General features: G+C 44.8%; 1 protein-coding gene across 2 annotated transcripts; it reads left to right on the top strand.

Moving 5' to 3' along the window:
- Nucleotides 1-1,255: 1,255 nt before the first annotated feature.
- LOC147210837 (lithostathine-1-alpha-like) lies at nucleotides 1,256-3,570 on the top strand. 2 transcript variants are annotated; one of them, XM_086106637.1, is made up of 8 exons: nucleotides 1,256-1,469; nucleotides 1,790-1,871; nucleotides 2,027-2,089; nucleotides 2,217-2,244; nucleotides 2,347-2,432; nucleotides 2,607-2,738; nucleotides 2,872-2,980; nucleotides 3,052-3,570. In XM_086106637.1, the coding sequence occupies exons 2-8, from the start codon at nucleotides 1,815-1,817 to the stop codon at nucleotides 3,123-3,125; spliced, it is 549 nt and encodes a 182-aa protein (XP_085962763.1). In that variant the 5' UTR covers nucleotides 1,256-1,469; nucleotides 1,790-1,814; the 3' UTR covers nucleotides 3,126-3,570. The 2 variants fall into 2 exon arrangements, with proteins under 2 accessions (XP_085962763.1, XP_085963576.1); XM_086107450.1 differs by lacking the exon at nucleotides 1,256-1,469 and having other exon boundaries at nucleotides 1,512-1,871.
- The last annotated feature ends 7,940 nt before the right edge of the window (nucleotides 3,571-11,510 follow it).

Genomic DNA, 11,510 nt, shown 5'->3' on the forward strand with positions numbered 1-11,510 from the left:
ATCATTGAGATTACTTTAAAATTCAATGTGTTATTTGAGTCCAATTCAGTATGTGTATGCACTCTTTTCAGTCCTGTACATTAGCAAAACAAAATGTCAGCAGCATCCGTGAGATTTAATCCTGAGGAGTGGTTGCAGAACTGGTTGCTGGAAACTCGTAGAACCTGACATACTGTGACAGCTCAGTCAATTTTGGCAGTTGGTCTGAAGCGGGCATCACGAAATGTTTGACATTTCGGTGATTTTTCTTTTGCGCAAGTTTTGACTTAATTTTCTCGCATTAGGCCTGAGGAGAAGAAGAACGAGAAAATATATTCGGCACATCCAGGGCCACACCTTTCCTCATTACACCAAATGCAGATTCCCTGTTATGATCGAACTCAATAACCACGCAAGTTTACACAGCTTCCAGTTGGGACGTACTCTGTATGTTATAATACATCACAGATCAAATGAAATATGATCAAAATTCTAAACTACCTCATCATGTGCCCCTGCTGCGTGGACTGACATGGTAGGACACAGAGTCTGAATTTGAAAACAAAATTGAACATACACATACAAAATGCAACTAAATAAGAAGAATAAACTGTTGGGAGCAAATGAAAAGGAATCCATACAACAAATATTAGAATTGAGTTGTGTATGTAGGTCAGTCAGTACTACAGATAATGTTTAGGGCAGCAGAGAAGGACTTATTTCGTAACCCGGTGGTCAAAGCACTGGCCCGCAGTCATCTGACCTACATTAATAGCATTGTAAACATGAAACAATCTTTCTTCAAGTGCACACTTATTTGCTTGTAGTCTAGCAATCTGCTTCCCAGAGTTACCCCCCTTCCCCCACAAAGCGCAGAGGAGTTATCTTGTTGATTTATATTCGTACGGAAACAGAACAAAGAACATATCAAAAGGTTGCAGGTTTACAGTTCACACAAGGGCACACAGAATACCGGAATCAAACACAAATACGGCAAAAGATAAGTGATTCGAATATAAAGGCTGAATAATAACGCTAATAGATATTGAGATCAGATATTGTTGCAAACAATGTTCTTTAATTGATATGTAGTCCAAGTGACATGACACTTTAATGACATGATACACTTTAATGACATGATACGAACGTGACATTCTCGTTTTGGTGTTTGTTCCACAGCAGCCTACAATTGACTTGGACTGCGTCATTGGCGCACCCATAATCAGTCAGCTGTAGGACAAAAACACTTCCTGCTCAAGAAATGACGAGGGTCATTGTTGGGCCGGTATGCAATGACCGTTCTGTCTTCTGAAACGTTTATGCTGTTCATATCGGCAGGGAGATGGAGCCTATCCCGGCTGACTTCGGACCCAATGCGGACGATAACCTGAACTTATCATTATTCAACTGTAGCGAACGCATAGACAACCATTCAAACTCCAATCACCCATCACTGAGTGGAAACTGAACCCTCCGCATACGTTAGGCAAGTGAGCAATTAAGCTGTCAGTGACTGGTATGCAAAAGATCCAATTTAATTAACCGTTGCTTGTCCATTTCACTCATCCTTTTGAGACCTGCTATTTTCTAATTGTCTCCTGTGATTCAACTGCGTGGTATCATCCGAGCGGAATGCAGCGTACTTTTCATATTTTTATGAGCATTCTCGCCGAACCAGTCGGATCCATTCTCACTTCTGAAATTTGATGTGCTGTAATGGTGACAGCAAAAGTACACTTGCTACTTCTCAAGAATGAGAAACTCATTCAAAAACCTAACCATACATTTCATGTCATAACCAACCAGGTAGTTTGACATTCCAAGACTGTCACCCGATGTATATAAGAATGGCTCGTCGTCGTCAGCATCAAGCGTCACACACTGCGACAAAGGTAACGATGCAGTCTTGCATTCAAACTCCATTTTAGGGGACTTTTTCAAGATTTCACCACATCTGCTTCACCGCTTTACAAAGTAATGCTGCAGTTTTATTGTTAAAATTTTGACACATCATTATTTTTATTATTTTTTTTCTGTCGGTGCGCAGATGGAATTTGCTCTTCGCTCGTTGTTCCTCCTTTGCGGGATCAGTGGACTGTTGACTGGAGTCGTAAGTCAAAATCTCACCCCCTGACCTCAGTAAAAAGACATAGTCACTATCGTGCTTGGGTTATTGTTGTCTTCAGTTGTTTCCCCGTTGTGCAGTCTGCTTGTAAATATCTTTTTCTTCTTGGCAGTGGTCTAAACCTACCGTTATTGTAAAAGGTCGGTAGCCGTGCCTCGAACACTTTTCTCAATCCCTTTGCTTTGTCTGCATTTGACGGCGTATTTGATTGACATATCTTGGAAATGCAAATTGTGCTGCAGGCAATAACTGTCCTATTGGCTGGACTCAGTTGGACTGCTACTGTTACATCTATGAAGATGAGGGCAGAAGCTTTGCGGATGCCGAGGTATGGAAGACTTTGGCACAAGCACGTGATGTATCTGTAAACCAGTTGGCTGCCTTTCCAAGCAGGGACCCATCAATTTTCTCTCGATTGAACACTTTGTTCCAGAGTCCAAATGTCTTATCTGATTGATCAAAAGAGTGAAATGATCCTTTTGTTTTCCTTCCCCTCAATCAGAGCGTCTGCAACATTCTAGGTGGGAATCTGGTCTCCATTCACAGTGCCCTGGAAAATGCTTTCATTCTTGAACTGATTCGGGCGGGTGATAATGACGACGAAGCCTGGATCGGTCTCCATGATGCAATTCAGGTGAAAGATTCAAAGTTCGGCCTGAGTCATTTCAGTAGAAACATTTTGGTCACAAATCAGTGAGCCCTCCAATCTCATTCTTATCGCCAGTTTAGAGGAAAGACGCTCATTGAAATTTGATTTTGCCTCACAGAATGATGACTTTGTATGGACTGATGGCTCAGATACTCAGTTCACCAACTTTGACGTTGGTGGATCAGAGCCTGATGAGACTGGTGAATGTGTGCACATGGATGAAAGCGGTAGGTAAAATCAATGATCAAAACTCACTTCGATGATCATGCTGTCATACTTACATATGAATTTCTTACAGCTGGACTTTGGGAGGATGCGCTTTGCTCAGATGAGACCCCGTACGTTTGCATCAGAGATATGCTCCATCACTAAAAATGGATTTGTATACAGTAATACCTGATGCATGAGAAAATATGCAACTTTAGTGGGGCCTTCGTACATGTGGGTTTTGTTATCAACTCTTCTTTTCATCTTCCTTAATGCTCATTTTTTTATTGTGGAAACAAATGTAAAAGAGCATCATTTTACTTAATGAAGAACTGTCTGCATCCAAATATGTGTTTGTACCTTCTTTTTCTAACTTCAGATTCAATCAGCCAATCAGATCAATTGATGTGATTGAAAAATAACCTCATCATTCTCATCCCGAGCCCACCACGGTTGGTGCCTTAAAAAGGGCCGCGCGGGTAAACGTGGGCGCCATATTTTACATTTCACTTTTCCAATAAAGCAGATAAAATGTACATATGCATTAAAATTCATTCACCTTTCTCTCACTTCTTGATGTGTTTTTCAAAATAAAATGCAATCGCGGATGGATCTGCCTGCATGTTTTGGTTATTGGAAGAAAAAAAACACATCGTGACAAGACTGCCCATCGAAATTGCATTTGAAAGTGGATTGATTTGAAAAAGCGCAAATCATTTCTCTGGAGGCACAGTGGGCAAGCCTTCGTGGAAAATGGGAATATTTGCAGGCTAAAAATAAGAATCTTACGGATGTGAGACAATGTGAAGACGCCTTTTTTATGACAAATGCAAGTTGTATCACGCAAGATGTGTTCAAATCTGCGCAAGGGCGGCCTAAGTCGGGTTTTGTTATATTCGCAGACGCTTACAGCTTGCCACAGTTTGAAGCAAGCATTTTGCGCTGTTGTGGGTGTGGACACACCTGACTTCAATCGTCGCCAATCAATGCAAGAAAGAGGCAATGTCCTTGGCACGGCAGAAGTAGGAAGGATTTTGCTGAGGTTGAAGAGTACAAAGTACATTTGTATGGAACCGCAAGCAGACCTCCACGGAGCAATGATGTAAAGACGGCCGGGGAGATCACGGCACTTGGAGATGGTTCGTGTCCATGGTGGATTCATGAACAAAAGGACTCAAAACCTTCCTTTATGGAAATTTTTTTCCTCGCTGATTTTTTTTTTAACCTCTTATTTGTAGTTTGTTGTTTTGTTGCTTATTTACTGTTGCATGTGCTATGCACTTTGAGATTTGTCTCCAAATGTCAACAGTGTTACTAAAAAAAAAAAAAAAATTCATGATTATGATGATGATTATTTTTTATTATTATTATTATTATCCATCCATCCATTTTTTGATCCTCACGAGGGTCACGGGGCGTGCTGGAGCCTATCCCAGCTGTCTTCAGGAAGTAGGTGGGCGGCACTCTGAACCAGTTGCCCGCCAATTACAGTGCACATAAGAGACAAACAACCATCCACACTCACACTCACACCTAGGCACAATTTAGAGTGTTCCATGAACCTGCCATGCATGTTTTTGGAATGTAGCAACCAGAGTACCCGGTGGGAGAAACCCCACGCAGGCACGGGGAGAGCATGCAAACTCCTCACAGTAAGGCCAGAGCCAGAATCAAACCCTACACATGTCCAAGGAGGGCAGAATCTGTCTACCTTCATGTCAATCAAATTCTCCAAAATCAAAATTACCTGCATCAGTAGTTAGCCAGCAGGTATAGTTGAGTCAAATTTGAGCCACCAAATTATCAGATGCGCCGGGCGCATGTCAAAGGAAACGCCTTTGGTACGCCGGGATGCCAAGCATGGCCAAGAGTGATCTGTTCAAACAGGCATGAACGGGACTTGCACCAACCCAAAATAGGCTTGTTTGGAAGGACCAACATCAAAGTCTTTCAGCTGTGAGACAATTGTAAATCTTGAATGAGTATCTTTTTGATAGGTCAAAGTAAGGGTCTTAACATTCATAAGACAATCTGAGTGTTCAAACTCATCTCAAAGCCTCTATGAAGGGTCAAAGAGTCATTTTGAAGGATCAAACTAAAAGTCTCACGGCATAAGACAATTTGAAGGATCGAAATGAGTCGTACAGCTGTGAGACAATTTGAAGTTTCAAAGCAAGCACCTTTTAACCACAAAACAGTTTGAAAGCTCAAATTAAGATTCTCACAGCGGTGAGACAATTTTATCGATGAAAATAAGTTCTTTTGAAGGATCAAAGCTAACGGTCTTTCGGCTGCGAGAATTGAAGGCTCAAGGTTTGTCTTTTTGAAGATCGATAAAACAGTCTTGTAGCCGTGAGATAATGTGACGGATGAAAGTAAGGGAATTATTTGTGGAAGACAAGCTGAAGGATCCACACAAGAGTCTTACAGCTGCAAATGATTTTAAAGGTAAAGGAGCCCTTTAAAGAAATAGAGTACGTAAGAGTCCTGTGGCCATAAGACGATTTGTAAGCTCAAAGTAAATGTGTTTTTTGGGGATCAAAAAATCTTGCTACTGTAAAGCAATTTGAAAGATCAAAGCAAGAGTCATACAGCTGTGAGCAATATCAAGAGCTGAATTTAAAAGTTTTTCTTGAGGTGTCAATGTAGTAGTCTTGTGGCATGAGACAGTTTGAAGGCTCAACGTAAGCCCTTAGACAAGCAAGACACTTTGGAGAGTGATCGAGGGAGGTCAGAGTCTTGGGGCTGCAAGACTATTTGGTGGTTCAAAGTAAGAGTTGTTAATACATGAAGGGTCAAATAGAGACATTAACAAGCTCAGACTTTCGGGAGATGTGTTAAAGTCATGACAGTCTGCTTGATTTTTTTTTCTCCAGTTTTTGCTTCATTAAAATAGAATTTCTACTTCTCTATGAATAAGTGTCACAAAAAAGTCACCGTGCAGACTGAAATATTTCAGTTCTCCTTTCCTCCAAATCCAAACAGAGTTTTGCTGCCATCGTGTGTCCGAATGAAGCGACTGCGATATGGTGGTCTCCTTTCACCAGCTCAGTAACGTGGATGAGTTGGACCTTCCGTCTGCGTACAATATGAAGCGTGAAGCACACGCGGGCGCACACGCAATCACTCAAGAGCACACGCACACTGCACCCTCCCACTAATTGTCTCAATCGATACACACCGAGAATGACGTCGTCATGGTTACGTCAGCGATACATGGGTCCATGTGTAATCATGTGCATTGTGCATTACATTTGATTGATTGATTGATTGATTGAACACAACAAAACAACACTAAAGACAAAAAACAAAATCAAAGAAAAAGATCAATCTGACAACTTGCGTGTACATGATGCATATCAATATCATATACGGTAATTTTTTATAGAGTACACCGTAGTTGGACCTCGGATAACTCAACTCATGTGTGTACATGTCGATGTAGTGCATATGCAACTGTACACTATATGTACCTGTATATTCAGAGACCGGGTCCTCGAACAGAGCACTCACTCTGCTGACTCTTTTGAGCTTTTTAATTTGGTGAAATTGCCACTTTAAATTGTTAATACTAACAACAACAACAACAACAGTATTTATAGAGCACTTTCAAACAGCCATCGCTGCATACAAAGTGCTGTACATGGAGCAATTTAACATGCACAATAAACAGTAAGACAAGTAAGACAATCGGTAATAAAGGCGGTAGAAAGCACCAAACAGTAAAATCAAGAACAAATCTAAGTCATGCTGAGTCGAATACTAAGACTACTACTACTATTAATAATAATAATAATAATAATAATAATAATAATGAGGGCAGCCCGGTAGTCCAGTGGTTAGCACGTCGGCTTCACAGTGCAGAGGTACCGGGTTCGATTCCAGCTCCGGCCTCCCTGTGTGGAGTTTGCATGTTCTCCCCGGGCCTGCGTGGGTTTTCTCCGGGTGCTCCGGTTTCCTCCCACATTCCAAAAACATGCATGGCAGGTTGATTGGAAGCTCTAAATTGTCCCTAGGTGTGAGTGTGGGCGTGGATGGTTGTTCGTCTCTGTGTGCCCTGCGATTGGCTGGCAACTGATTCAGGGTGTCCCCCGCCTACTGCCCGAAGACGGCTGGGATAGGCTCCAGCACCCCCCGCGACCCTAGTGAGGATCAAGCGGTTCGGAAAATGGATGGATGGATAATAATGAGATGCTCCTGCTGTGCTGTGCAGAAGACCTTGAGAATCCACACTGACGGATGATGATAATGATAATAATAGAACTATTAGTAGTAGTAGGAGTAGTAGTAGTAGTAGTTCTAATAGTAGTAGTAATAATAATACAGGCATTATCATCATCATCAACATCATCAGTCAGTGTGGATTCTTAAGCTCCTCTGTAGAGAATCTCTGCGCAGAGAGAGAGAAACATCTTGCATCAAGAGTGACAGGATCTTGGGGCCGTCCGCTGCAGCAAGTCTGTATGCGTCGTTGAGGATGATGTTGGTGGTGGCCGTCTTTTTCGTTTTCTTCTTCTTCTTTTTCTTCTTCATCATCATGGAGGTGGACATACCGCAGAGGAGCGGTCTTCATCTTCATCATCACCAGTGAGTGTTTCTCCTACACACACACACACACACACACACGCACGCACACACGCACACACACTCACGCACGCACGCACGCACGCACGCACGCACAAGAAATGCAATCCAGCACACACATCATAGATATCATAGATATCATTATGTACATTTGAATATTTTTACCTTCCAGGCTCTCTCCAGCTCCTCTCTGAGCCCTTGGTATTTCTCGAGTTTCTCGTGTTCCTTCTTTCTGATGTTTCCATCACTTGGGACCGCTACATCCCTTTATCTATGATCACGATATCTGGTTGGTTCGCCATTACCATCTTGTCAGTCTGGATCTGGAAGTCCCACAGGATCTTCGCTCGGTCATTCTCCACCACCTTCGGAGGTGTTTCCCATTTTGACTTTGGGGTTTCCAGTCCATACTCCGCACAGATGGTTCGGTAGACTTTGCCAGCCACCTGGTTATGGCGTTCCATGTAGGCTTTCCCTGCCAGCATCTTACACCCTGCAGTTATGTGTTGGATCGTCTCAGGTGCCTCTTTGCACAACCTACCACTTGGGTCTTGTTTGGTCGGGTATATCTGGGCCTCAATGGCTCTGGTGCTCAGGGCCTGCTCCTGAGCAGCCAGGATGAGGGCCTCTGTGCTGTCCTTCAGGCCAGCCCTCTCTAGCCATTTATAGGACTTCTTGAGATCACCCACTTCAGTTATGGTCCAGTGGTACATCCCGTGTAGGGGCTTGTCCTCCCATGATGGTCCCTCTTCCAGCGCCTCATCCTCTGTTCCCCATTGTCTGAGACATTCTCTGAGTACGTCATCCGTTGGAGCCTTCTCCTTGATGTATTCATGGAGCTTGGATGTTTCATCCTGGACAGTGGCTCTCACACTCACTAGTCCCCGGCCTCCTTCCTTTCGGCTTGCGTACAGTCTCAGGGTGCTGGATTTGGGATGGAACCCTCCATGCATGGTTAGGAGCTTTCGGGTCTTAACGTCCGTGGTCTGAATCTCTTCCTTTGGCCACCTTATTATTCCTGCAGGGTATCTGATCACTGGCAGGGCATAGCTGTTTATTGCCCGGGTCTTATTCTTGCCATTGAGCTGGCTTCTTAGGACTTGCCTCACTAGCTGGAGGTATTTGGCCGTAGCCGCTTTCCTTGTTGCCAGTTCGAGGTTGCCATTGGCTTGTGGTATACCGAGGTACTTGTAGCTGTCCTCAATGTCTGCTATTGTTCCTTCAGGGAGTGAGACCCCTTCAGTGCGGACTACCTTTCCTCTCTTAGTCACCATCCGACTACATTTCTCAAGCCCGAATGACATCCCGATGTCGCTGCTGTAGATCCTGGTTGTGTGGATCAGGGAGTCCATGTCCCTTTCGCTCTTAGCATACAGCTTTATGTCATCCATGTAGAGGAGGTGACTGATTGTAGCTCCATTTCTGAGGCGGTATCCATAGCCTGTCTTGGTGATTACTTGGCTGAGGGGGTTCAGTCCTATGCAGAACAGCAGTGGGGAGAGTGCATCACCTTGGTATATGCCACATTTGATGGACACTTGGGTAAGTGGCTTGCCATTGGCTTCAAGTGTGGTTTTCCACATCCTCATCGAGTTCGCAACGAAGGCTCTTAGGGTCCTGTTCACCTTATACAACTCCAAGCATTCAGTGATCCATGTATGTGGCATCGAGTCATAGGCTTTCTTGTAATCAATCCAGGCTGTGCAGAGGTTGGTACGTCGGGACCTGCAGTCTTGTGCGACTGTTCTGTCAAACAGGAGCTGATGTTTTGCTCCTCTGGTATCTCTACCAATGCCCTTCTGTGCTTCGCTCATGTATTGATCCATGTGTCCACTTATCTTAGCCGCAATGATGCCTGACATGAGCTTCCATGTTGTGGAGAGACAGGTTATTGGCCGATAGTTGGATGGGACTGCACCCTTTGAGGGATCCTTCATGATCAGGATCGTTCGCCCTTCGGTTAGCCATCCTGGGTGAGTCCCATCCCTCAGCAGCTGGTTCATTTGTGCTGCTAGGCGCTCATGGAGTGCTGTGAGTTTCTTTAGCCAGTAGGTGTGGACCATGTCCGGGCCTGGTGCTGTCCAGTTCTTCATATCTGAGACTCTTTCCTGTATGTCTGCCACTGTTATGGTAACTGGGTTCTGTTCAGGGAGGTTGCTGCGCTCCTCTCTCAGGGTCACCAGCCATTGTGCACTGCTGTTATGTGCAACCTCCTTCTCCCATATGCCTTTCCAGTACCTTTCAGTTTCCAGTCTTGGTGGGTCAGCTCTGTTGTTCGGACCCTGCCACTGAGCGTACACTTTCGCAGGTTGTGTTGCGAACAGCCTGTTTATTCGTCTGGCCTCATTCTCTTTCGTGTACCGCTTGAGGCGGCTGGACAAGGCTTGGAGCCTTTGTTTGGCAGTTTCGAGTGCTTCAGGTATGGTCATCTGGATGTACCTCTCGGGTATCGGCCTTTTCATCACACCTCTCTTGGCCTCCGTCAATTGACTCACATCTTTCCGAGCCGCCTTGATCTTAGCCTCCAACCGTCTTTTCCATGGTGGGTAACGTATCTCATGGCTTCCATGGTTGCTCTTATAGCCAAGCATCTCAAGGATCACTGATGCTGAAGCGTATATCAGCTCATTGGTTTCCGTGATCGTTACCGTCGGGATTGCCCTCAGTGCTGCATTCACACTTTCCATGAGACTTTCAGGTGGTACTTCACATAGCCGTTGTAATCGGTTTCTAGGTTGCCCAGCTTTCATTCTCGCCATGATCTTAGCTTTCAGGTCAGTTGCTGCCTCGCTCAGCATTTCATTCATTGGGGCTGGCCTCCCAATCTCATCATCTGCATTCATTGGGGCTTGCCTCCCAATCTCTGGTATGACCTCCTCCTCTGATCTGGCAGCCTGGGGCCCTTCACCATGGAACCTGCGTTGTACCTCATCAATCTCAAGTTGTGACAGCAGTTGCCGTTTGTGGATGTTGGAACACTGAGCTACTAGTTGTTTCGTGGTCAACCGTGACTGTGGGTTTCGAAGTAACCATTTAGCCCACATTCTCTGCATGTAACCCCTCTGACTAGGGTTGCTTGAGTAGTAGCATTCCAACAGAGCCATGTTAGACATTGCCTTTTAAAATTTGGATATGCATGTAAAACATCTAGCTTCAGTGTATTTGCAATTTTTGTCCCCGGCAGACTGGTACCATATCATCCCCTGGCTTGAATATTCTCAACAGATGGACACGCTGTATTGTTATGCTTGCAGACATTTTAGCCCTCCTAATACTGTTTTTTTCTCATCACTGTAATGTTATGACTACAATTTCAAAGTCTGAAGAAATAAAAAGTCAAATAAGATTTCAAATCTGTCTTTTTAGCCCTGGGTTGAATGTGCCCCCCCCCCCACCCCCATCAAAACCCCTGGCCCCAGCCCGGCCCCCTCAGTGAAATTGATCCAGAACCGCCACTGATCACAGGTTCGAGCTTGGTTTGGTTTGGTTTGGTTTGTTTATTGAACATAATTGCTCGTCCGCAATGCGCGTGCGCGACGCTCACTCCTAGATTCGCGAGTGCGCGCATCCTCGTATGCTTCCCAGTTGGCATTCTGTCTGGAGTCAGCACCTCCTCCTCTTTCTCTGCCTCCTCTTCATCAGCGCGCCGGAGGAGGAGGAAGAGGAACGCTTTTTTTGTCAGCACTGCAGCGGCGGCTCAGAAGAATGATGGTGTTGATGAGGAGGATGATAAGTGATCAAGCAGAACGGACTTGAAGACCATCAGGAAGGACGCAACAACATCAGTCGTAGCATGTGAGCATCAACAATAACCCTCCTCATCCTCGTCAAAGCTGTCACACTCTTGCGTCCTTTCTCGTCGTGATCGCGCGGCTCTCGGATGCGCTGTTGTGTGCGTGCACGCGCGCGGATTCACTGCCGTGTCGTGTGCACTCGAGCATGCGACATTTTGCAGTTGCTGCACGA

Source organism: Hippocampus guttulatus, chromosome 1 (genome assembly GCF_054856545.1).
Source record: "Hippocampus guttulatus isolate MCC_2025c chromosome 1, RoL_Hgut_1.0, whole genome shotgun sequence".
Lineage (NCBI taxonomy): Eukaryota > Metazoa > Chordata > Actinopteri > Syngnathiformes > Syngnathidae > Hippocampus > Hippocampus guttulatus.